This window comes from Theobroma cacao, chromosome 5 (genome assembly GCF_053813885.1).
Source record: "Theobroma cacao isolate CCN51 chromosome 5, ASM5381388v1, whole genome shotgun sequence".
In the NCBI taxonomy this organism is placed as follows: Eukaryota; Viridiplantae; Streptophyta; class Magnoliopsida; order Malvales; family Malvaceae; genus Theobroma; species Theobroma cacao.
The window spans coordinates 34,378,892-34,406,254 of NC_142643.1; the positions used below are offsets into that span (position 1 = coordinate 34,378,892).

The 27,363-nt window shown below is 31.8% G+C and overlaps 2 protein-coding genes and 1 pseudogene across 3 annotated transcripts; 1 reads left to right on the plus strand and 2 right to left on the minus strand.

Annotated features, from left to right (window-relative positions):
- Window positions 1-2,895: 2,895 nt before the first annotated feature.
- Window positions 2,896-4,591, minus strand: LOC18598875 (chalcone synthase-like). 2 transcript variants are annotated; one of them, XM_007028593.3, is made up of 2 exons: window positions 4,369-4,591; window positions 2,896-4,098 (listed from the first exon to the last, which is right to left on the minus strand). In XM_007028593.3, the coding sequence occupies exons 1-2, from the start codon at window positions 4,544-4,546 to the stop codon at window positions 3,092-3,094; spliced, it is 1,185 nt and encodes a 394-aa protein (XP_007028655.2). In that variant the 5' UTR covers window positions 4,547-4,591; the 3' UTR covers window positions 2,896-3,091. The 2 variants fall into 2 exon arrangements, with proteins under 2 accessions (XP_007028655.2, XP_088662515.1); XM_088806389.1 differs by having other exon boundaries at window positions 4,466-4,572.
- A 5,481-nt stretch (window positions 4,592-10,072) lies between these two features.
- LOC148762805 (uncharacterized) lies at window positions 10,073-13,396 on the plus strand. The gene is made up of 5 exons (XM_088806633.1): window positions 10,073-10,156; window positions 10,254-10,534; window positions 11,308-11,392; window positions 11,768-12,451; window positions 12,575-13,396. The coding sequence occupies exons 1-5, from the start codon at window positions 10,073-10,075 to the stop codon at window positions 13,394-13,396; spliced, it is 1,956 nt and encodes a 651-aa protein (XP_088662759.1).
- Window positions 13,397-22,543: 9,147 nt separating this feature from the next.
- On the minus strand, window positions 22,544-23,744 carry LOC18598874 (chalcone synthase pseudogene; annotated as a pseudogene).
- Window positions 23,745-27,363: the final 3,619 nt, after the last annotated feature.

A 27,363-nucleotide genomic window follows, 5' to 3' on the forward strand; every position in this document is an offset into this window, starting at 1 on the left:
TAATTTCTATTATTATTTTTATTTATATTTGTGTTTACTATTTGCTCATGTTCTAAGTTTCTACAGATTTTCTCTCCAAATTTCTACACCATTCTTTTTTTTTATTATATCATATATGGGTTTTATTTTCTACTTGCCATGTTTTTCTTTTTCCTATTATGTGAATTTTATTTTCTATGATTTTATTCTTCAAAAATTAATAAATTATTTTGTAATTCTCAAATGTAAGTTGTAGTGTTACACTATTACTTAAACTTTCATCAATGTATCATTTTTTTATTAATCTTGATTATTTAAGAGAAAATTATTATAAATATATATTTTTTATATACTTTACATTTTATATTTAGTTGAAAGGAAATTATTTTGAGTATATAGTCTTTAAACAATCTTGGAGAAAATTATTAATCTTGTATATCGTATTTAAATATTTATATTTTATATATTATAGTTTTATATTTAGCATTATAAGTTTAAATAGAAATAAAATAAGAATATTGGAGGTTGACTATATTAATTTTTTTCAAGTTTGATTAAAGTATGAGTAAGTTGAAAACAATTGACAAATTCTTTAAAAGAAAAGATATAAATCATTTAAATGATTCTCTTACATTTGAATCACCAAGCCTCAATGATTTAACTCATAAATAAGAACAATGAGAATCAAAATGTTAAAAACTCAATTCTAAAGAAATAGATGTTTTTCAGTACATAATTAATAATTGATGAATTTGAATTCAAAAAATTGAGCACAATTTTCTTGAAAGATTATTGTAAGACTTTCTTTTCTTGATTTATATGTTATATATAATTATTTTTTATTATAAATCTTTTAATTGTTGGTTAAATTCAACATATTAATTTTTAAAATTTTTAACCCTTATTCTTTTGTCTCTGGCCCTCCTAACAAAAATTGGCTAGCACTGCTCCTGACTAGTTGGGATCTCTTGCATTTATATTTCCAGAAAGCAATTATATTTCTTTAGGGTTGATGTTTTGCTTTCGACCTTTTCCAACTGCTTTACTCCAGGGCAAATCAGCCATTGCTGAACAAATAAAAAATTTTACCTCATTATCTATTATCTTTTTTTGAAAGTAATTTTAAATAGAGTAGTGAAATAAATATTAGGAATTAAATTAATAAGAAGAGTACAATAAATATTACTTTGAAGAATCAAAATTAAAAATTTAGAATTTTACTTTTCAAAAAAAAATTAGGATTTTGAATCTATTGTTGTCGAGGGAATAAGAAGAAGAGATTGAAGAAGAGAGAGTAAGAGAGATAAAAAATTATTTATCCTTTTTTAAAATTTTTTTAAAAAATTAATAATATTTATTTTAAAAATCTTTTAAAATTTTGAACTTATTTTTTAATTAGGTGGCATGATCTTATGTCTTGATAGTATATAAAAATTATACACTGTTAATACATCAAATATAAATCCTAATTTTAAATAAGTAAATTAGTTTAACACAGACTTTAGGAGCCAAGTCCACTTCACACCTCACTGTCATAATGTCTGCTTTTATGATTTATCTTGAAGCCTCGTCTTAGATATCAAATTAGTAAGAAATAAGATAGATTTTGGATTTATAAATAATAACTAATTATAAACAATATGTTATAAAAATTAAGGTGATAATTAATAAAGTTATTAAGTATAATCATATAAATAAAGTCTATTATAAGTTCTAGTAATTCTTATGTATAAATTAAATATATATAATATTTTACTTTATTATATAAATGAAATTAATGACACAACTTATATGTTATAATGTTTTTATATCAAAGTTTGTATAAATAATAACTAACTATAAACAATATGTTATAAAAACTAAGATGAGAACTAATAAAGTTATTAAGTGTAATCATATAAATAAAGTTTATTATATGTTATAGTAATGCTTATGTATAACTTAAATATATATATATAATATTAATACAATTATATATATTTATAATATTTTATAATACAAAACATTACTAAAGTGTAATAATGATAACATATTAATATATAGGATATTTACTATAATATATTATACTATTAACACATAAGTTATATCATTTAAAATATATAACATGTATTTCATAATAATACAGATTTATAAATAAATAAATATGTAGAATTAATATTAAATTGTTATGATTAGGATTTGTATACGTACATATAATAAACTAATATATTTTAAGTATATTATTAATTAAGTTTACTATCAATTCTTCTTAATATATGTAAAAATATTATATATGTTAATATATAAAAAATAGTTTATTTTTTGGGTGGATTGGTTTAAAAATTTCAAAACCGAAAACCGACAAAAAAACCAATTGAATCAAACATTTTGAATCAATTAGACCGAATCATTTTATTCAAATTGTATTTGGTTTAGATAGATAATTGATCTGGTTTGGTTTTTCTTATATCTACACATACCTATATATGACATGAGTAAAATTTTTGAGAAAAACTCTAAAAAAATAAAAAATTCGCGGGAGACTCCTCCATCATTTGGGCTTTGGCTTCTTTAAAATTAAATTTTAATTTAATTTTAGTTAAAAAGTAAAATAGCCAAATAACCTATAATTGACTGTTCTACAATAACAATAAAATTAATAGAATATTAATATTTACAAATCTAAGGATGTACATTGGCCGAAGTTAAATTTACTTAGAAGTCCTCATTAATTTAGAATTAATCTAGAACCACGAGTACCATAATAAACCTAGGGGTTTATTATTATGACAAGCATCCAATCTTAAAACAAATGGACAAGTGAGGAGGGGTAACTTTTCTTGGATATAATTAAAAAAAAATTAACAAATATGAGATAACACCGCTTAATTGGTTCAATTACTATTTGATAAAAATAGTGAGGGAACGATCCAAATCCAGAAGCTATGCAAGCAAAGCAATTCTTAATTAAAACTCTGAACGACTTAAGATCACAGATGATCAATTTGACAGATTTCAAACTTTTTATTGCAATGATCAAGCAGGGCTTATTTGGGTAGCATAAGACACGCCTTACTTACTGATGACCATATGGATAATTAGTTTATGGAGAATCATGGAAATGTGAAGCCGTTCACGGATGGGTAATAGTAATAGGGAAGCTGCGGAGCACCACTGTCTCCAGTGTAATACCAGACCCAAAACCAATTAAAAGCCCCCATTCTAGACCTTCACCTGTTGTGGCTTTTCCTTTCTCCAAGGACTTCTTTCTCATCTCATCCAAGATAAATAACACGCACGCAACACTCATGTTCCCAAATTCGCTTAGCACATGCCGAGTTGCTAGGAGTTTTTCCTTTTTCAGCCCAAGTTTGATTTCGATCTGGTCGAGAATTGCACTCCCTCCTGGATGAACTATCCAGAAGAACGAGTTCCAATCATTGATGCTAATCGGGCTTAATGCTTCCGACAAGCAGCTCTCAAGGTTATTGGCTATTAGTTTTGGAACATCCTTTGACAATTGAATACTGTACCCTGCTTCACGTACATGTCCTTCGATTGCACCACCTGAGCCAGGGATGATGTTCTGTGCTGTCGAAACGATTTGGAACAATGGTCTTTCGTTTAAGACATCAGGATCAGCACCAACGATCATTGCCGCCGCGCCATCACCCACGATTGCTTGACCTATAAGCGAAGCTATGTCATGTTCATTGGGTCCATGAAATGCACCGATTGAGATCTCAGTGCTGACAACAAGAATGCGTGCTCCAGCATTGTTTTCAGCGATGTCCTTGGCCATCCGAAGGATGGTACCGCTCGCATAGCAGGGTTGAAAATTCAACATGATTCTCTTGACGGATGATGGTAGGCCAAGCAGCTTCGTAAGATGGTAATCTGCTCCAGGCATGTCCATACCTGAAAGTGAGGAGAATATGAGGTGCGTGATTTGAGATTTTGGTTGCCCCCACTCTTGGATTGCTTTTGATGCTGCTTCCATGGCAAGCTTTGGAACTTGAGCGAAAGCAATTTCTCGACGTGCGTCGAGAGATGGGTCGTCGTAGGTGCTGATGCTGGCGTTCTTCTTAAGAATTTCTTCAGTAAGGACAAAGTGACGTTTCCTTATCATTGACTTCTCACCTGTTGGACCGCTTACAATAACCATCAAACCGTTACAACTAATTAAATCTGACGAACTAGAAGAACTCAGATATGTATATATGTCGATGATAAATTTGTACTAAGAAACCAGGAAAAGACAAATTGACTATATAATTGTCTCTTCTTTAACACTAATTACTCAAAATGGTTAGACTTCTTAGACCATGAGATAGATGAATATATATATGAGCCATTATTTTCCATGCTATGTATCATCTATGATTACATATTAGTAAGCAGTACACTTACATATTTGCTTGAATTTCCCTTTCAATTGTGTCATGTGCTCACTTTTGGTAACTCTAAAATAGTAATCGGGGTAATCAATCTGAGAAATACAAAACACCGGATTTGCCGTGCCAATGGAAAGGATTGTTGCTGCACTCTGAGCTTGCTTTTGTCTTCCGAAATTCTCTGGTAAAGCCATTGCTGTCAACCTGGTTCCTATATAAGAACTATAACCTGGAAAGTGATGAATAAAGAAATAGTGTACGGCTGATTTATATACCAAGTCTATAGCTGCAGAAGATGTGGATTTCCTTGTAAGCTAGGCTATCAACTTCATCTGTAGGTCTAAAAAAGGAAACAGTGGGGAAACAAAGAGTTGAGCATTCATTTTTACATTAATTAGTTATGATCTCAGATGCTTAATTTGTCTCATTACCGGCTACACACCTACAAAGACTGGAGGAAGGAACTTTGCCAAATGGTTACTTCTTCTTTCTTCAGTTAATGATTATTAGCTGTTTCTCTCCTCATCGATCTTAGTCCAAAGGATTTTTTTTCTTGCATATCTCTAAATAGTATAAAAATGATAGAAAAAGTTGGTGAAACTAGCAAAATATAGAGACACGTATTTAATTAGAATCATATTTAGTTGTTGGGAGTTGATTAGTTTCATGCAAAAGGTTGCTGAGTTTCTCATTTCAGCAACACGTTTTAGTATCATAGTCGATCTTCGTCATACACCCGATTATCTCATCGTTACGCAAATTGACTGACAGAAGTTGAAAGGCAGCCTACCAAATCCCACCATTTCAACCCAAAACATCCAACTACAAAAACAATTGATTAATAGATGATTACAACTCTCATTCACAGATTAATGGCACCAAGCACCAAGGACGTAGTCTAAGCTCCTTGGAAATTGATTCAATTAGTTCAACATCCACAGCTCCAAGGTTTTTATCAAATTTGCAACTTCATCTTATCTATAATCAAACACAAGTAAGAAGTACAGAAATCTAAAAAGTTAAACAAAAAGAATTTACCATGTGTAACGTAATTAAAATTGTGGGGATCCCCTCTGTTAAATGTTAACTTTAGCCCATCGGAAATAATTTCATCAATTTCAGTCCTGTATACTATACTTTAATAAATAATGTAATTAAAGAAAATTAATAACTTCATTAATAGTTTCGTAAAAAAAATTTCACCAGCCCTCAAGGATGTTGACATAGTACCTAAAAGTCACTTTCAAGTTTAAAAATAAATAAATAAATTGATCGTTTATGGCCTCATAGCAAGTAGGTTCAAAATCCTTTTCTTCTGTTTTTTTTTTTTATTTTAGAAAATGAAAAAGCTAATGGACATTTTGGTATTAAAAGGTTGCCAGGATCCAAGTTAATGTAATTTTTATTCCAAGATACTAAACCTAAGCTCTTATTCAAAACCCCAGGGTGGCATAGGAATTTTCTTTTTGGTCGTAAAATCAAATTTTGATATTCCAAAGCTAGAGGCTATAAGTATATATCAAAAAATATATTTTAGTAGCTAGAATTTGAAATTTTAACTTGGAGGTTTTAAAGTTACATATTCGTTTTCTAAAATGAAATAACTAGAATTTATGGGGTGGTGAGAGAGACCCGTCATTATCTAAATCTGAATCATATGTTTTTAAAAAAAGATATGAAATTAATTGAAAAGAAAGGAATGTAAACTTCCCTGATAATTCTGTTTCTTCCCAAACAAAATGATGCAAATTACAAATGATTGCTGACTAATTGGAAAATATTCAGTCCCATTTTCGTTTTCATCGCTGCTTTTAATATTTTTATTTATTTTTTACTTTCGAAAATGAAAGGTAGATAGTGCATTTGTTTATAAATGCAAATAATAATTTTTTGAATGATTAAAATTATAATTATACTAATAATTTATAAGAGCATAATCCATGCTTCTACTTTATTATATATAGAACAATATAGATTTATTGCTGCATTTTAGTCATTTATTTATTTTTAATTAATTATGCTTGTGTTTTTTGTTTTTTTAAAAAATAAATATAAATAGCCAAAACCAAGTATCAAAACTAACAACCAAATAAAATTTTAATTTAGTATTTTTTTTAGCGTTTAGCACTTTTGGCTTGTGCTGCTTGTGAATCAAATCAATTAAATTAATGTGTTATTTTCAGTTCATCCATCCATAAGAACCAATAAGATTTTTCGAGGTTTATCTGAAGGCTTTCTATCAACTATATCATTGGTGAAAAGATGGCAAGAGATTGGAAAGAATATTTTATTTTATGTATAATTTGGATAGCAACTAAGCTAATATAGATGTTAATAGCAAGGTAAAGCATAGGATTAATTGTCTTTTTTTTTAATGTATACACTCAATTATAACCATTAACAATTTCTCATGTATAAGAAAAATGTTATTTAACATACACTGTAATAATTCACTGGGTTAGAGACATTCATGAATTCTGAGATTGCATTTATGAATTTGTCTTTAAATTTACGAATTTACTAGAAATACAAGAAATACAGAGACGGAGCAGTCCAAATATCTATAGGCCTACTCCAAGGGCGCCGAATTTAAAGGCCTACCATCCCAAAAAAATGCCATTTTAACTTAAAAATTGGCAACTAAATGAACCACTGAGAGGATGGAAATTAATGCCATTGATGCTGAAATTGCAAAGTATCCTAGAGGCCAATGTTTCATATGACCACAAGGTAGAGAGGATGTCGTTCATGTGTATGCGGAGACATCCACACGAGAAATTCCAAACAGCAACTCTTTCAGAACTCTCACAACAAAAAATCCTTGTACTTTCAATGGATTTGTAACAAATTTCCAACGGAGTATAGTTAAAATTTTTAATTGCTTGTTCAGATGGATTTTCAACGGATTTATACTGAAAATTTTCCAACGAAATTTTTCGTTGGAAATTTGACTTGTACAATATTTCCAACGGATTTTCAACGAAAATTTTTATTAGAAATTCGTCGGAACTGTAAACTAAAAAAAAAATTGTGTAATATTTACAGTTTCCAACGGAATTTTCCGTTGGAAATTCCGTTGGAGAATAAAACTTTAAAAAAGTTTTTACAATCTTTTTACAGTTTCCAACAGATTTTCAACGAAAAATTCCGTTGGAATTTCCAATGGAACATAAAACTTTTAAAAAAATTTTACAATCATTTTACAGTTTCCAACGGAAATTTTCGTTGGAAATCCGTTGGAACATATAAAGAGTCGATGATATATTAAAAATGTAACTTTCCAACAGAATTTCCATTGGAAAATTCTGTTGGAAATAGCCTTTTTAGTGCATAAAAGTGTTAATGATAATTGTAACTTTCCAACGGAATTTTCCATTGGAAAATTCCGCTGGAAATAATAATAATGTTAAAAAATTATATAATTAACATTTTTTAAAAATTAAAAATTATTTTTTTCAGAAAAATTTAGATATCTCTTTAAGCAAATACATAGTTATTAAAGTAAAATTTTGGGCTCTGTTTAAATATGTTTTCCTTTGAGTAATTTTGTATAATTTTTTTAACTTGAATGAATCATACAATATTGATTAATACAACCAAATTAGGGTAATGTTATATTATTCCAAAATTGAAAAAAATTTCTATGTAAAATTTTATATTTTATAAAAAACCATGATAAGATATAAAAATCATATTAAAAAGTATATATTACTTTATTTACGTTTTAATTGTAATTAGCTAATATATGTAAATTAAGATTGAAGTTTTATAATAAACTTATTAATATTTGTGCTTAAAAAATATCATTTTATTATATCTATATACTCATGCAATTCTGACCGAGAGCTATAGAAATTAGTCTTAATGTATATATATATACAAACAATTATGATTTAAGAAAAAAATCGATAAATAATATGAGATATATTAAATAAGGGTCTACATATATATATATATATGTGAGGATATAATTTATGTAAGGTTATAGTAAATTGAAGTTTAGATGATTAATGTAATAGGATCCAAATCGCACATATATATATATACACACACTTTATAGTTACTATAACTTGTAATGTCTTTTAACACATACACTTTCTATTATATATTATGTTACTATAACTTGTAATTACTATTATATAAATGAGTTACTAAATAATATATATACCTTTGTTTATATAAATTTACAATATATGAAGTTAATTATCTTAAAAAAAAGTTGTGAGATTATAATAGTTTTGAAACTGAACTATTTTTTTAAAATTTCATGTAACTAAGAGCAAATTCATATAATTAGTAAAATTATAATTATTAATTAAATTGTAAGATCTTTTAATATCTATACTTTATATACATTGGGTTAATTTAAAAAGAATATAATTACGGCTTTCGTATATACACTATAATACTTATAATACATATACTTTATAATATAAAACTTATAATGTCTTTTAACACATACATTTTATATTATATATTATGTTTTTTTGTAAAAAATATAATTACTATTGTATTATAAAGTAATTACTAAATAATATATATACTTTTGTTTATATAAATCTTTAATATATAAACTTAATTATTTAAAAAGAAGTTGTGAGATTAGAATAGTTTTTTTACTTAGCAATTTTTTTAAATTTCATGTAAATAAGGACAAATTAATTCATATAATCAATAAATTTATGATTATTAATTAAATTATAAGGTCTTTTGATAAGTATGTTTTATATAAGTTCGATTTATTTAAAAAAACATAATTACTATTTTTTAGATACACTATAAACATTTTAATATATATTTATTTTTTATTTGATATTAATATTATGAAAATGATAATTTTAATACTTATAAAATTTATATAGCAAAATGTGTTTTTAGCACATTAATCCAAATGTTAAATATTTATGTAATAGTCTTTTATGTTAAAATAATTAAAAAAGGAATAAAAATTAAAAACCCATTCCACCCCACCCTCTGTTTCCTTTTTTTCTTCTCTTCTACTCGGGTGCCACTCCTTCCCTCATTCAGCTGACACCTTCACTGGTTGTTCTTCCCCGACCTGCAGCTTTCTCTCTTAAGGCCTTCCTTTTTCAGCCGGCGACACAAGGCCGAAGCCTCAGCTATCTCTAAAACCGACGGCACAGGAACCCAGATCTGGTAGGCTCTCGCTTCTTCCTTTTCCAACCAGCAACACAAGCCCGAAGCCCCAGCTCTCTCTAAAACCGGCGGCACAGCAACCCAGATCTTGTCTCTCTCACTTCTTCCTTTTCCAACCGACGGCACAACAACCCAGATCTTGTCTCTTTCACTTCTTCCTTTTCCAACCGGCGACACAAGGCCGAATCGCCCCAGCTCTCTCTAGAACTGGCGGCACAACAACCCGGATATTCTCTCTCTCGCTTCTTCCTTTTGTCGGCGGCAAGCTTGATGCCCCAACACTCTCTCTAAAATCGACGGCACAAACCCCAAACTCCCTAAACTCCCACCGACGGTTAGCATCCTTTCACTCAAAGCTCTATTTCTCTATGTATATATTTTTTCATATTCAGATTTTTTTGGGTATTGTTTGGTATTATTTGGTTTGTGGATTGAGGTTTCTGGCTGCTAGACTAGGGAATTGATTTTGGCTTTGTGTGTTTTTAGGTTGCTAGGGATTCTTAGGAATTTTTACAATTGAGTTTTTGGCCCTCGGATCCCCTATGCTACACTTGTGAATTTTGATGGGTTGTGGTCTCTACGAGGCTTCATTCCACTACTCTGCCAGACGCGAATTTTGTGCGTCTGGCATTGTAGTGGTGATATTGGTACTGGCAGGGCGTCCACGCCCTGACAGTATTTTTTTTTATTAGTTAAGTATTATTGTTATTAATTTTTTTAACATAAAAAATATGGTCTTTACAGCTAGCTGCCAACCTACCACGCCAAGCTCGGGTCTTTCATCGGTTGATCTGCCTTTTCTCACCAACAGCCCAGCCACAACTAAGGTCTGCCGACTGCGTGGGTGTCTCCTTAAGCTCCACGCCCTTGTTCTTCCCTAGTTACCGGCCTACCACGCCACGCTCGACTCTTTCATCGGTTTATCTAAATTTTCTCCCCAGTCGCCTAGCCACAGCCATTCCCTGCTGGCTGCCTCTGTGTCGCCCCAAGCCCCACGCCATTGTTATTCCCCAACTGAGATTTTGGTATAGGATTTTGTTAAACTAGGTTCATTCTTAATAACTGTTATGCAAATAAGATTTGATGTGTCAACCATGGTTGTATGTTTCTGAAAATTGATACCCTAAGAATTAATTTTACATGCCAATGTCGATGTTGTCCTTAGTTTACGAGAGAGTTTTTCATTACCCCAGATTGCAATTAGTACTTTTAGACTTGTGAATTTGGTGATAATGCTGTTGTCTGGTTCCCCATATATTTATTTTTAGTTATTTAATTTTAAGTTTAAAATATTTGTTTTTGATTATTTAAATTTTAATTTAAATTTTTTTGTGGAAGAAAAATTAATGTGTAGTTAATTTTATGAAATACGTAGATAAATATTATTGTATATGTATACAGATTCGGGTATACATTGAGAAATTATATAAAGAAGATTTTAATAATTTAATAATTTGTTAATATAATCAGATTTTTAAACGGGTTAGAGTAATTATAAGGTAGTAAAAATGTAATAGAGTTAGGGTTAGGGTATTAATTTTAAAATTATTCGAGTAGTTAATAGGGTTAGGGTAGTTGAGTTTTTACAAGGTTAGGGTTCGGGTTTAGGAAAATTATAAGGTACATGAGCTGTTGACATTCCTAGCCCTAGGGATTAATTTTTTATATCTTGTTTATTTGATGTTTATCAAGATTTGTTTATCAATTGATGCGCCCTATGTATTTTTAATGATGTTATTGTGTTTTAATTATTTGATTTACAGTTACAAGCCTAAACGTTTCATTGCTTTAACTTCAGTCAAAGGCTAAGGTCGGCTTTGGAAGCATCAAACTTGTGTTTGGTCTGCTTCAAAACGAGATTGGGTTTTGGTCTAATTTCTGAGGTGAGTAAGACAAACACACAAGCAATTAAATGTTGGTATTTGAGAACTGACCACCCCTGTTAAACTTCAATTTTATATATAAATGATATTAGCCTTTCCAACGGATAATAGTACATATATTTTGACTCGTCCATAATACTCATGTTGTTCAATCTGATGCTATCCTAATAAATATAAACCATTTTCCTAGGTTTAACGGATAATTCATGTATGTAATAATTTATACTATAAAGGATACTTTGCAAAATATATGTAATTTTGAATATATACACATATATATATAAATATAATACATATTGGAATGTAGAGTTTAACAAATTGTTTTGTTTCCATCAATACAAATTAGTCTTAATAATGATATTCTATGATACTTAGGATTATAAAATGTCAAGAGATCGCTCTTGGATGTACTGTCGATTACATAATGGATTCATTACAGCTGAATTTGTAAATGGAGTTACTGAATTTATTAATTTCGCATGTTCGAAGACTACATTTATGTGGAAGAATAAAATTAGATGCCCTTGCACACGATGTAGTAACAATAAGTTCTTAGATAAAGATAAAGTCACAGAACACATCCTAAACCGTGGTTTTACTAGGGCTTACACAATTTGGAGTTTACATGGGGAAGATCATGTTGGACAATCATCAAGAAGTAGATCTAGAGTTGAACCATCCCTTATATTTGAGGGAGATGCTGCTTTTCGAGAACCTACATATGAAGATGAAATAGAAAATCCATATACTAGAATGGTTAGGGATGCTATGCATCCCGAAGTTGCTTTCAACCATGGTTCTGAAAATGACTCTAGCTTTGTGGAAGAAGATCCCAATCCAAATGTGTCTTCCTTTTACTCTTTGTTAAGCAATGCAGAGGAACCTTTGTGGGTAGGTTGCACAAAGCACACAACGCTTTCAGTTGTGTCGCAACTGTTAAATGTTAAGGCGGAGTACAATTTGAGTGAATCATGTTTTGATCGACTGTTGGAGATAATAAATAATATGTTCCCATCTGATGAGAATTTACCTATCGACTTTTATAGGATGAAGAAGAAGGTAGCAAAGCTTGGTTTGGGATATATCAAAATTGATGCGTGTAAGAACAATTGCATGTTATTTTATGAGCGATTCGCTACATTTGAGCATTGTCAGGTAGGTTGACATCCTCGATATAAATAGAGGAATTCAAGTGTGAGAAGGCATAAGAAAATTTCTTACAAGATTTTGCGTTACTTGCCACTTATACCGAGGCTTCAAAGGCTTTATATGTCATGTAAAACTGCTGAACATATGACGTGGCATGCGCAACACCACAGTGTTGATGGACTCCTTAGACACCCTGTTGATGGTGAGGCTTGGCAACACTTTAACCGCACACATGAATTCTTTGCAATGGAACCTCGAAATGTAAAACTCGGGTTATGTGCTGACAGTTTCAACCCTTTTGGATCTACTGCCAAGCCTTATTCTGTTTGGCCGGTAATGCTTTGTGTGTATAATTTACCCCCATGGATGTGTATGAAACAACAATATATATTTCTTAACATGGTTATCCTGGGTAAGAAAAGTCCAAGTCAAAATATAGATGTTTTCTTGAGGCCTTTGATTGATGAGTTGACTTTATTGTGGAGAGAAGGTATTGTGACCTATGATGCATATAGGAAACAAAATTTTCATATGAGGGCAGCATTATTGTGGACAATTAATGATTTTCCTACTTATGGTATGTTGTCAGGGTGGAGTACACATGGACGATTATCATGTCCATATTGCATGGAACATTCTAAATCTTTCATATTGGAACATGGTAGGAAACCTTGTTTCTTTGATTGTCATCGGCAATTTTTGCCAGCTAATCATCCTTTTAGGAGGCAGAGAGACAAATTTATTAAAAAAAAAGTTGAACATGACTTACCATTTCCTCGATTATCAGGCGCAGAAATATTGACACGTTTGAATGAGCTTCCTCATCTCCCATTCGAAACAAAATGTGGTGAGTGAAAGAGTTTAGGATATGGTGTTTGTCATAATTGGGTGAAGAAGAGTATATTTTGGTCTCTACCTTATTGGCATACACTTCTTATTCGTCACAATTTAAATGTTATGCATATTGAACGTAATTTTTTTGAGAATATACTCAACACAGTGATGGATGTTAAAGGAAGGACAAAGGACAAAATAAAGGCACGACAAGATTTAAAGGTGTATTGCAAGCGGCCAAAATTGGAATTGGTGGAAAATAATGGAAAACTGTACAAGCCCAAGGCTGCTTACACATTAAATAAGGAGGAAATAAGAAATGTTTGTGCTTAGGTTAAACAATTGAGATTACCAGATGGTTTTGCATCGAACATTTCTCGGTGTGTTAATGAGATTGATGAAAAATTTTATGGGATGAAAAGTCATGATTGTCATGTTTTTATGCAACGATTGCTCCCAATTGTATTCCGTGATATGCTACCTCAAACAATTTGGGATTCAATTACTGAGATATCTCAATTTTTTAGGGATTTGTGTGCAACTGAAATACCTATTGATCATATGGAAACGTTGCAAGGAAAAATATGTGAAACTATATGCAAACTAGAGAGGATGTTTCCTCCTGGTTTCTTTGACTCGATGGAGCATTTGTCGATTTATTTACCTTATGAGGCCAAGGTTGGTGGACCCGTCCAATATCGATGGATGTATCCATTTGAGAGGTAAATAATTGTTATTTGTTTTCATATATTTATTTTGAAGAGTTAAAAGTACATCATAAGATTGATGAATATTGTGGTTGTCAGGTTTTTGCAACAGTTGAAAAAGAAAGTAAAAAATCGTGCCTCTGTTGAAGGATCTATATGTGAGGCTTATGTTATCGAGGAAGTTTCCTCATTCTGCTCATGGTATTTTGAACCTACTGTGTGAACAAGAGTAAATCGAGTGTCACGTAATGATGATGGGGGAGAGGTGGACTCTATGGGTCGTTTTTCAATTTTCACTCACCCAGGGTGAGCTTTTGGTTCATGTGATAAATCTCGATTTTTAGATGAGGATGAGTTTTATGCTGCTGAGTTATATGTTTTAATGAATTGTGAAGAGATGCTGCCATATATAAAGTAAGTACCATTACTTTTTTAACTTGTTAATACCCTATATTAAGATTGAAGTTAATCACGTAGTCGTGGATATTATAATAGGATATTTGATGAAATTGTGAAGGGAGATGTTGTGGAAATTTCGGAAGAAGAATTGGAGAAAGTATGTGATGCGAGATTCATTAAATGGTTTAAAAATTATGTAAGTTTCCTTAACATAGAAGTGAACTTTTAATTAATCCATTTCTTTTTTATTATGTAATTTATTATTTTATTCTCTTGTAAAATATCCTTGTAGGTTGCAAGCATAATGAGGAAATAGACCAACATTTAATTGAAATCTCTTATGGTCCTGGACGTATGATAAGGTGTTACAGTGGATATTTTGTAAATGGTTTTAAGTTTCACACCTTAGATTACGGCCAAAATCGTAAGACAATGAATAGTGGGGTTTGCATAAAAGGAAGTTTTTACAATGATTATGAGCGTGACTTTTATGGCATCTTAGTGGATATAATCGAGTTGGAGTATTTTGGTATAGGGAATAGAGTTGTTCTATTCAAGTGTCATTGGTTTGATACTGAAAAAGGAATAAAGGTAGATCGATTGCATGGTCTTGTTGATGTCAATTACAACTCAATACTGGCCAGTAATGAACCATTTGTTTTAGCTGCCCAAGCTCACCAAGTTTATTATAGTAGTTATCCATCACGAATAAGAGATCGACGTGATTGGTGGGCAGTATTTAAAACAAAAGCTAGGAGTAGATTTCAAATTCCTATTAGTGGTGATAGAGAAAATCAAAGTGATTTGAATGAAGGAGTATACCAAGAAGATGTGTCCAATTCAATTACTAGTACTCAATCAGAGGAAGTTGATTTAACAGAGTTAGCGAGTGGTGATTTTGAAGAGGTTAATCTATCGATTGAGGATGAAGAAGATGATATCGATAAAGATGAAGATGAAGAAGATGACATGGAAAGAGAAGATAATGAAGATGATGATGAAGATGAAGATGAAGATGAATACGAAGATGAAGATGAAAATGAAGATCATGTGGAACACGACGATTGTGAAACTTATAATGATGATAGTGATAATAATGCAGAACATGAGTTTGATTAATAAGGAAGTGAATGATGATTGTATCCACATAAGATATTGGTTTAATATTTTATTTTTACGGTATTGTTGAACTTAAATTTTATAATATTAAAGTATTTTGACATGATGTAAAATTAGAACGTTTGAGTTAAAATCAAGATTTAAATGTTGAAATTAGTTAATATATAATTGTTGCTTTGCTTCTAAATTTTAAGAATTATATTTGTCATTGCTGTGAATTGATGTTTTTCATTCTGTTATAATAATAATCATATTAATAATAATTGCTAATGGGATTTTAACAATACGTTGGAAATTGCAAGAACGATGGTTAAAGGGAAGCAATCAAAACCGAGACCTAGGTCTTCATATGCGACGAGGAGTATGGTTGTGCTTACAAGTTCCCAAGCGTGTGATGATATATCCATTCCACAACAGGTGCAGCAGTAGAATACTGATGCGCCATTTGAGACACAGTCTTTGTACGATGCATTTGCAGAGCAAGTAAAAAAGGAAACATCTACACATGATATTACAAGATCCCCATCTATTGATCTTAGTGGAAATGCAAATGAGGAATCGTTAAGATCAAGAGGTAGGGGACCTAGTGTAGGACTACAAACTCTTGTAGATCCATCGGACAAACTGCGTATAACTCCTATTGGGGATAGGTATGTTATCTTGTTAAACTTGTTATATTTTTCAACTCAATTTATAATTTTTTTAATTTTAATATATACAATTATTTGAAATATTTTACAAGCACTTTTTTCGAGAGAGGGGTCACATCTACAATAACAAGGATCATCAAAAATCACTTTCATAGTCCATGGTCGACATGGAGGAAAGTCCCTAATGAAATGAAAGAGTTAATGTTTAGAAAATTTCAGGTATTATGTTTGTTATTTATTTATTAAGCGTACACTTTTCCATTAATTTGTATAACTTTGTTAATTATTGTATTACATTATGTTGTAGGGAAAGTGTGTTTGGTCTGCAAATAAAGATGTTGTAGTTCGACGCATATGGGAAAAAATTTGTTCCGATCGATTAAGAGACATGCTTTCAGAAGAAAGGCACAGAGTAATGATTGAAGCTAAAACTAACAACATTATAGAATGCAGAGGTATGTCGAGAGAATGGATCACAAATGAAATATGGGACACCTTGATCAATACAGTATGGGGTACAGAAGAGTGGCAAAACAAATCACGAAAAGCAAGGAAAAATCGTTTAATGCCAAAAGAAGGAAGCATTCCAAAGCACACTGGCGGTTCAATTCCATTTGTGGTTCATGCAAAAAGGATGGTATGAATTAATGTTACTTAGAATTAATGTTACTCAGAATTAATATGTATGTTTTCCCATGAATTTCATTTAAATTGTTTACATATATATTGGATTTCGATTTTGCTATACATGTTATATATATGTAGAATAATATTTATATATATCGATTACGATTGACTAAATACAATTGTTAATAAATTCAGGCAATTGAGCTGAAATGAGATGTTACCTTCTTGGAAGTTTTCAACCGTACTCATAAGCGCTCAGGGGGTCATGGTGATTTTATTGATAACAAGTCCAAGTCTACGAGTGTAAGTAAAAATTCATTAATTTTGATTATTTCTTCTAAGTTGATGTTCTACTTCAATATTAATCATTAATGATGGTTTTTATGTAGGAAATGTATAATTCTGTACTATCGCAGAAGTATGGCGATGAGTCATCTTCTCAGCCAGAATTCGATGCACATGCTTGGACTGAAACAATTGGAGGGAAGGAGACTACACGCACTCATGTGTATGGGTTTGGCACTCGTGTCCCTACGACAGCTTTACTAACTGGAACACAATCCAATATAGCAACATCTGAGTCTACGTGTGGCCCTCTCAACTCAAACTTTAACAGTTTCGCAAATGCATTGGAAGAAAAAGTGAAAAATCTTGCACAAAATTTGAATAAGATACGTGAGGAAATACATGGGGAAATACGTGAAGAAATGAGAAATGTGATGGCGGAAGGCATGAGTGAATTTATGGCACGTATGGAAACCATGTTCATGAGTAATGCGCGTTCAGCCCTTTGCGATGCGGGACCTTCAAAACTTGACAAGTAAGAAAAAAATTCCCTCACATGATGTATAATTTTTAGAGCAAACACTTGGATAAATTTTAAGGATGTTATGTTTGATATTCATATGTATCAAACTATATTATATATTGTGTGTTAAGGATAATTTATAATTAGATGTTAGGACTTGAATCTCAATTTTGTAATGTGTTTTTATTTAATATATTTTAAAGTTGAATGCTGAGTTAAATTTAGTATCGGAAACAAAAATGGTAATTTTTTCAAAAAATTTATTATAAAAATAATAGGTCAAACTATTACCAATGAAAAATTCAGTTGGAAAGCATATTTCCAACGAAAATTTTAGTTGGAAATGCCAACCGAATTTTTCGTTGGAAATAGGATTTCCAACGGAATTTCTTTCCAACGGAATTTTCGTTGGAAATCTGTTGAAAATTTTCAACGGATTTTTAAAAAAAATGGCAAAAATTAAAATTTTCAACGAATTTCCAACGGAAACTATTACCCACAAGGCTTATACCGACGGAATTTCCAACGGAAAAAGGCCTATTTCCAACGAAAATTTCCGTTGGAAATAGCCAAATTTTTTGTAGTGTCTTTGATCAGTTGTTAGGATTTGGCAACTTTAAACAGTAGCTTCCTAATGGTTTTTCTTTTTATAACATAACAGATCGATCACAATATGTCAAACAAGTGGTTCTAATTTAACCAACTTGAGTTTCAGAGGTGATTCACTACGAGAGGTATAAATAGCTTTCGAGAAGAGAAAATTGTGAGAAATAACCTTCCTCATAAGCTCAATTCGAAAATATAATTTTTTTATAATTTTAACTATATTTAGTCAATTTTTGGCATGACTTGACAACAATACCCTTTAAACAATTTAAGACAAGTTAAAATGGTTTCAGTTTTCTCTATCCCGCCATCCAGACAAAAATTTTAAAATTAAATCTCGATTTCTCTCTCTGATCAAATAATGTCTATCTCACCATTCGGAGATGACATCGAGTTCTTTCTTATTTTGTTTTATTTTTTTAGATAGTGGATCTTGGGGTTCTCAAGGACGATGAACAACAATTTTACTCTTCTATGATGATTGCAGGCAGCATGATGAATTTGGTAATTGGATGCTTTATGGTGATGACTTGTTTCGAAACATGTGCTGCGATGGAGATGCTTGTGTTGATGAGTTGGATCAGATTGGTTAAGATGATGGGCTTAGGGAAAAGAAATAGCTAAAGTATGTTTGATGGGTTTTATAGTGGTTCACGGTTTTGTTGTGTCTGGAATTGGGATGATTGTTAAGCATGTTTGCTAGGAATTTTAATTTTTTTTATGGGATTTTGAATTGAAATTGTTCAAGAAATATTTTGTAAAAGGAGTATATTTTGTTTTTGCATAAGGGGAGTGAGCAAGGCCCTCCCGATAGGGATTTATTTTGTCTTGCTTTGGAGGGTTATAGAGTTTTGTAACCTATCTTTTATGAAATGCACAATTTCATGGCTTAACAAAAAAAAAAGTACGTGTTTTAGATTCTTGAGTTTATTGGTTTATTCATAGAATCCCAAAGTTAAGGAATTGAAATTGATTAGATTGGTTTTTAAGTATTACGAGATTGGTTTTTAGGCATTTCGTAACTTAATCACTGAATGACTAGTTTTTAGGCATTACGTGATTGGTTTTAGGCATTGCGCGACTGATTTTTAAGCATTGCGTGATTGATTTTTAAGTAATGCCTAAGTCACATAATGCTTTACTAACTAGTCACGCAATGCCTTACTAACAAGTCACACAATGCCTTACTAGCAAGTCATGCAATGTCTATAAACTAACCACACAATGCTTTATCAGAAACTAGTCACACAATGCCTTATCAAAAACTAGTCACGCAATGCCCAAAGTTAGTCACGCAATGCCTATTAACTAGTCATGCAATGCCTTATCAGAAACAAGTCACGCAATGCCCAAAGTCAATCACGCAATGCCTTATCAGAAACTAGTCACGTAATGCCTTATCAAAAACTAGTCACGCAATGTCCAAAGTCAGTCACGCAATGTCCAAAGTCAATCACGCAATGCTTAAAAACTAGTCATGTAATTCTCAAAAATCATCAAAACTACTGAATTCCATTTAACAAGATCAACAACTTCAAAGGATACACCATATTCTATTTAACAACATAATTAACGAATATGAATGCTCAAAATGTTCAAAAATTTTTCTTCATATATCAAAAATCACTCCAAAATGCTTAAAAATGCTCAAAACGCTCACAAGTTTTCTTCATGTATCAAAAACTACTCCAAAATACTCAAAATGCTTAAGCGTTTTTTTTTTTTTGTGGTAAGGAATACTCCATATATGAATAGTCTAGTGAGGAAAGTTCAAAAAATATGAGTTAGTTTGAGGCTTAGACTTAAACATACTTGATCCGTTAATAGGTTTCGGGTTGAGACGCGGAGGGTCGATTTCATTAAAGGTAATTTTGTCCAAATTTTAATTCTCTTGGCTAAAAACAGTTAAAATTATAAAGAGGCCTATTGTTAAAAACAAGTTATGCGTAGGGTCCATTTAAAAAAAGAACTCTTTCGAGAATTTATACTGGTTTTATAATAGTAAAATTTGTTTATGGTATTTTATTGGCATTGGACATCAAATTGAGTTTTGCCTTTACTTAACATCAAATTGAGTTTATAAACAGTAAATAATAGACAATTATGGTTTCAACCAAAAAATAACAAGTTATAAAAAAAAAACACCGAAAAGCAATAAACAAAGATAGTAAACCCTAAATAAAAAAAATACTAGTGACAGACAAAATAGACCTCAAAGTGGTCACAAACATCAATTTTTTGTACCGAATAAGTCAAATTGCACCATATTTCTTGGACTAACCTGTTGAAAATTCAATTTGTCCCTCTTGATTCTTTCCCCTTTATTTCGTTCCCTCCTCTTTCAAATATTCAATCTTTTTCTTGTAAAAAGAGAACCAATTAACCTTAAAATGCAATATTTTGCCAAAAAAAAAAACAAATTAAATGAGATTGTAACAAAATCTTTTTATTTACCAGTCTAATCTTCAATCAAAAAATGCTGATTCAAAACAAGTTGAATCTTCAAAAATAAAACCCATTAACCCTTAAAACACATTGCTTTCCTTGTCTTCAATCTCATATTCAAAAGCAAACATTACTATCCCTCTCTTGATTCTCCCTCTTGGATTGTTTTCCTTTTCTTTTGTTCTTTCTCTCTTAATTTTTATGTTAATCTCATTCAATTTAGGATTAAAGTGTTTTTGTTATTTTTTTTTGTCACGTCAACATTTGTCATGTAAATATTTTTATCATGTCCACATTAACATAAATATCAACGATTATGATGTTATGTCACATCAATACATAGTCAATATCATGTCAACTAGAAGTGTCACATTAATTTAGTTAAAACACCACATCAACATACTTAAGGTTAAATTTAACGGTATTAGAGTTAAGTATTGAGATTAACACATTGATAAAGTATAAGGATTCGATTTACACAAATTATTATACAGGAACTTAATTTATACATTTTTGTAGACTACAATGATCAATTGCATAATTTAACCAAAAAATTGATATGAAATTAATTAAAAAGAAAGTAATGTAAACATCCATGATAATTCTGTTTCTTCCCAAACAAAATGATGCAAATTGCAAATGATTGCAAACTAATTGGAAAATATTCAATCCCATTTTCATTTTCATCGCTACTTTTATTATTTATTTTTTACTTTGGAAAGTAAAAGGTAGATAGTGCATTTGGTTGTAAATGAAAATAATAATTTTTTGAATGATTAAAATTGTAATTATACTAATTTATAAGAGAATATACAATCCATGCTTTTACTTTGTTATATAGAACAATTATATTAGATAGATGAGGAGAATGCTACAAAAGTGCTTGAGACTGTTTGAATTGGAGCATGATATCTGTGAAAAACTCAGCTTAGTATCACCACTCCCATATATTTTGTTTTGAGGCTTGCTTCATTTATCGGGCATTGCTTAGGATATGCGTGGAGTGGGGTTGTACAGGTTCCCGCTTTGTCATTCTTTTCCCAGGATGTGGCTGCAACTCCTTTGAGTTAGAAAGGTGAATGCTTTGTTTATACTGTAAGAAATAGAGTGAAGGCAAAAGGCTTTGCTATTTGGGAAGCATTTCTGAATTCGTAATTTTCATCGTAAGCCAAGGTTATTCTCTAAGCCCAAAGTTGTAGATCCGAATGCAAGCCTGGCACACGGTTATGACTGCTCTGTTGAACATGTTTTGCATTTGGCTTATTTGCTGTAGTTTAGGCAACGGGGCTTAACATTTGGGATGCCATCTGATGTGCAAGGATGTGTCTAGCTTCCATTGGGAATATCCATCCTACTTGAAGAGCCCAGTTAATTTAAAGTGGTACAACAGTTTGGCTGGAAAATTCTTTAGAAAGCGAGAACCAATACTCCACCGTTCCTCTTTTTCCATTTTGACAGATTTGTGAGGATGTTTTTACTCGTTATAATGGAATGAGCTATTCTTTTTTTTTTAATTACATTACTGTATTTTAGTCATTTATTTATTTTTAATTAATTTTTTTAAAAAAACTTTTTTAAAAAATAAATAACCTAAACCAATTATCAAAAGTAACAATCAAATAAAATTTTAATTATTATTTTTTTAGCGTTTCACACTTTGGCTTGTGCTACTTGCAAATTAATTAAATTAATGTGCTATTTCCAGTTCACCAGTCCATGTGAACCGATAAGATTTTTTAAAGTTTATCAGATGACTTTCTGTCAGCTGTATCATTGGTGAAAATGATGACAGGAGTTGAAAAGAATATTTATAATGTAAAGTATGAGGCTTATAATTCATATATGATGCAACTACATGTTATTTTTAAAACCACAAATGATGAGCTTGAAAGATTTCAAACTTTTTTATTACAGCGATCAAGCAAAGGTTACTAGTTACCATGGAACACCTAATAGAAAGGCTAAGTGCTTACCACCATATCATAGCACACCTTATTCCTTCCCTTGAATTAGTTGTATATTTGTGGGGTAGCTCCGCAGCACAACTGTTTCAACTGTGATACTAGCCCCTAATCCAAACAAAATACCCCACTGTAGACCTTCGCCCGTGGTGGCCTTTCCTACCTCCATGGACCTCCTTCTCGTCTCATCCAGAATAAAGAACACGGTTGTAGAACTCACGTTCCCAAATTCTTTAAGTACATGTCAAGTTTCTAAAAGTTTATCCTTTTTCAGGACAAGTTTGATTTCAATCTGGTCGAGAATTGCATTCCCTAATGGATGAACTATCCAAAAGAATGAGTTCCAATCATTGATGCTTCTTGGGCTTAATGCTTCCGCCAAGCACTTGTCAATGTTATTAGCTATCAATTTTGGAACATCCCTTGTCAAGTGAATACCATGGCCTGCTTCATGCATATGTCCTTTAATCGCACCCACCGAGTCAGGAATAATTTTCTCCGTTGCGGAAACAATTTGGAAGAGTGGTCTTTCCTTCAAGACATTAGGGTCAGCACCCCTAATCATAGCCGCTGCACCATCACCCATAATCGCTTTGCTAATGAGCGAAGGTATGTTATGTTCATTGGGTGCACGAAAAGTAGGAAGCGTAATGTCAGAGATGATGACAATAACTCGTGCACCAGCATTGCTTTCAGCGATGTCCTTGGCCATTCGGAGGATGGTACCGCCAGCATAGTAGCCTTGGAAGTACATCATCACTCTCTTGACAGATGGTCGGCCAAGTAGCTTTGTAAGACGATGATCTGCTCCAGGAATTTCCATACCCGAACCTGCAGAAAATATGAGGTGTGTGATCTGAGATTTTGGTTGCCCCCACTCCTGGATCGCTTTTGATGCTGCTTCCATGGCAAGTTTGGGTACTTGAGCGGCAAGAATTTGTTGACTTATCTCAAGAGATGGGCTGCTATAGGCGCTGATGTTGGGATTCTTATTAATAATTTCTTCAGTGAGGACAAAGTGGCGTTTGCTTATCATTGATTTCTCACCCGTTTGGTTTATAAATAACCATCATAAATATAACAACATTTACTCAATAAGGAAAATCAAATTGTAATAACTAAAGAATTTTGCTAGTAGAAATCAGATATGCTTAATAATCCTTGCATAGCTTTATACTTAACAGCTGTAGTGATGATTTATACTAAAAAAATATTGCAAAATGCATTTTTTTTCCTTCTACAATTTTTTTAATACAAGTGAAAATTGAATGATTAATTGCATTATGAATTTTGATTACTACGATAATGTTAATATATATATATATATATATGTGTGTGTATGTGTTTAAACTCTGTTAATTTATTTTTAAAAAAATTCATCATCAACTATATATTTATATATACGTTTGAATTTTTTTTTCAATTGTGTCGTATGCTGGTTTTTGCCGACTCTAAATATAATAATTAAGAAAGTCAGCTTGAGGGATATAAGAGATGGGTAGGTAGAGAGGTTTTTGCACAGCATAGGGGAGGCATGAATTACCCCATGCAAGGACGAGCCATGTCAAACCCTATTCTATAAAATAATTACGACGTCATTTACATACCCAATAGAATGTTTGCATATTTAGGAAGTTTGAAGAATCGTTAAAAGACGATATTGCCTCTAATGGTACCATTAAGTCGATTAAGCCTCGAACTAGTTCAAATAGGAATTTTAAGGTGAAATTAAGAGTTTCACAGTTCAGAGATGACTCAAAATGGTAATTCGGAGTTCGATGATCAATTTGAAGTCAAACCGAAATTTTCACTATCTAGGGGTAAAATGATCATTTGCCACTTGGGGATAAAAGGAGAATTTTTAGAAAAGATTTTTTGGCTCCATTTGACTTATTGGAGTATGATTTGAGTATTGGAGTATGATTTGAAATTTAAAAGTGAAAAATTTTAATTTCGGTATAATTTGGAGTATAAAGGCGAAATAGTAATTATGCCACCCTGGGGGCAAATCGGTAAATTTTCACCCCCGACACTTGTCAAGACCAAGAGATTTTATTCATCATACAAATGGATAAACATGAGAAATGTGTGGTAGAGAACTAAAGAATTAAAAGTCAAATATTTAAAATTTGAACCAATAAGGAAATGCCATGTGTCATGTTTTTATTATTTTATTATTTCTTTATAAAAAGACAAAAAATAAGCCCATTTCTCCCATAGTGATCAGCCAAACCAGAAGAGAAGAGAAACCAAGGAAGAACAAACCCTAGGTGGGAAAAATCAAAGAGAAAGTGTTGGAATTCAAGGATTTGATCATGCAAAGGTAAAATTTCTTTGATTTTACTAGTGATTTACCTTACCCATGCATTTTTCCTTAATTCCATGGTTAAATTACATGTTTTCATGATGAATTCATGGCTGATCAAAATGGATATGGAGAGAGAATGATCTTGGATTGGTTTGATTTTTAGGTATGTTAGTGTTTTTAGGTGATTAATGATGTGTAACATGAAAACAAGTGAAGAAAACCACCAAAGGTTTGGAACCCATCAATAGCCGAATTCTCTAAGTGAATAATGAGAAAGAATGGGATGTTATTCTAGGTGATTTGATTAAGAAATAATAGTTTTTGGTGTAGGAATTAATGAATTATGGAGAGAAAATTAAGTAGGAAAAATCACGGAGTTAGTGTACCATTGTTGGCCGAAAGTTCCAAGAAGAAAAGTGAAGATAAATTTTACCTAATTGTGTGTTAATTAATTGTGCTTGGTGAATTGAGGGATTGGAAAAGAAATGAAGCAAGTTGGAGTGAAATTGGACGCATTGGCCAATTTATCGGATGAAAAATCGACTTAGGCCAATACCGGGTCTAGATGGCTACCCGTGCATTTTTCATTTCATATCATGCATATATATCGAGCCTGAAATATCTTATGACTGTTAGACACAATTTAATTGGAATATGTGTTATGGATTATGGTTAGGTGGTGAGCCATTAGATACGGGTAAAGGACTATACCCGTGAACTGAAAATAGGAGTATTTCTGCTCCTAATATTGTGAGTGAACTTATTATCGTCTTAATTATCTAGAGTAGTTTTATACAATTGTGTGATTTTATGGAAAATGGGTTTAAATGGTAAATTGCTATGTTTTAGGAGAAATTATGATTTTATAAAATGATTTTATAAATTTTCTGAAAAATCGAATACTGATTTTGAAAATAGAGTAATTGGAGACTGCCTACTTGTGTTGTAAAATTATGATTTGAATTAGATGGCTTGTGATAAATTGACATGATTGGCTGAATTTATACTTGTGTTGAAAAATATGAACTGTCTGTTTTGCCTTGATAAATTTGTTAGCAATGTAATTGCCATTCTATGCCATTGAGATTTGATCAATTGGTGGATTAAAGATTAGCTACTGCAGTGGTGGGGGGTTCCGTGGATCAGCCTATTAGAGGGGCACGATAAACTCCTTTATATTCTCACCTCGGTCGTAGAGACGCGTAGGGTATCTCTTGAGGTGGGCTTTTTGAGTGCACTTCATGTTAACCACCACATAAGAGTGAGACTCAGCCAACGCCAAGGAACGGTTGTGATGTTCAACGAAAAATGTGTTTTATGCGAAATATGAATTTTTAACAACCTTGGTGGTCTCAGTGGGATACCTTGACGAAGGTATCCGCGAGAATGATTTTGGCAGGAGCCAAGTTTTGTGAGATATATAAGCCATGTTAATTAATTGAGTAAACTGAATATTCATGTTATGAAACATATATTGGAAAAGAATATTTTAATTCATCTCAATTTACTCGCCTTTAGATAGTTTAGATGGTGTCTGTTTACTCACTGGGATTATGTAATCATAATCTCACCCCTCTTCCTATCCATTTTTCAGGGCTCATGACAGTTTGTTAATAGTTGATTAAGACGAGAATTAATCTCGGAGTTGCATCCTAGAAAGTAAGGGTTCGTAGCCCTACACATTCTTGGTCAGTTGGGGGCCGACGTGTCACTGTAAAAGTAATTTTATACTTCAGTTATCTGATTTAAAGTATGTATGAACATATTTATCTTTTACACCATGTTTTTGACGGGTTTCAATATTTTTGAAGAAAAATTACGAAAGTGCCCCTGTGAGCTAAAAAAATAATATTTTATTATTTTGATTTGGAAATGACTTATGATTTTTGTGAAATGTGAGATTTAATAATTGTCGCTCACCGAGGAGATGCGGAAGCTGATGCTAAGCCTTGCGGGGTTTCAATAGGCATTCGGGATAATGAGTGCCTATCGAGACGTTGCGACGATTGTCACGGGCCCGATGGGAGTTTCGGGTCGTGACAATTTAAGTGGTATCAGAGCCAGGTTTAAAGATCAAAGATTTTGATTTTAAAACTTTGGATTTTAAAGTTTTCGATTTTAAAGTTGTTTTAAGAAATGCACATTAACACTGCGTGGCCCCGAGTTAGGTTAAGTCAGGTTAGATTGAATAGGATGAGATGAATTTGAAAATATCTATTTTACTTATTATACGTGATAAGCACAAGAGGATATAAATGGTTATGAAAATTGTGACGTAAGCTTGAAGGGAAACCAAACAGTTGAGAATGATTAGTGTAGTAACCTTAAATATAGATGAATAACATTGATAAAGTAAAC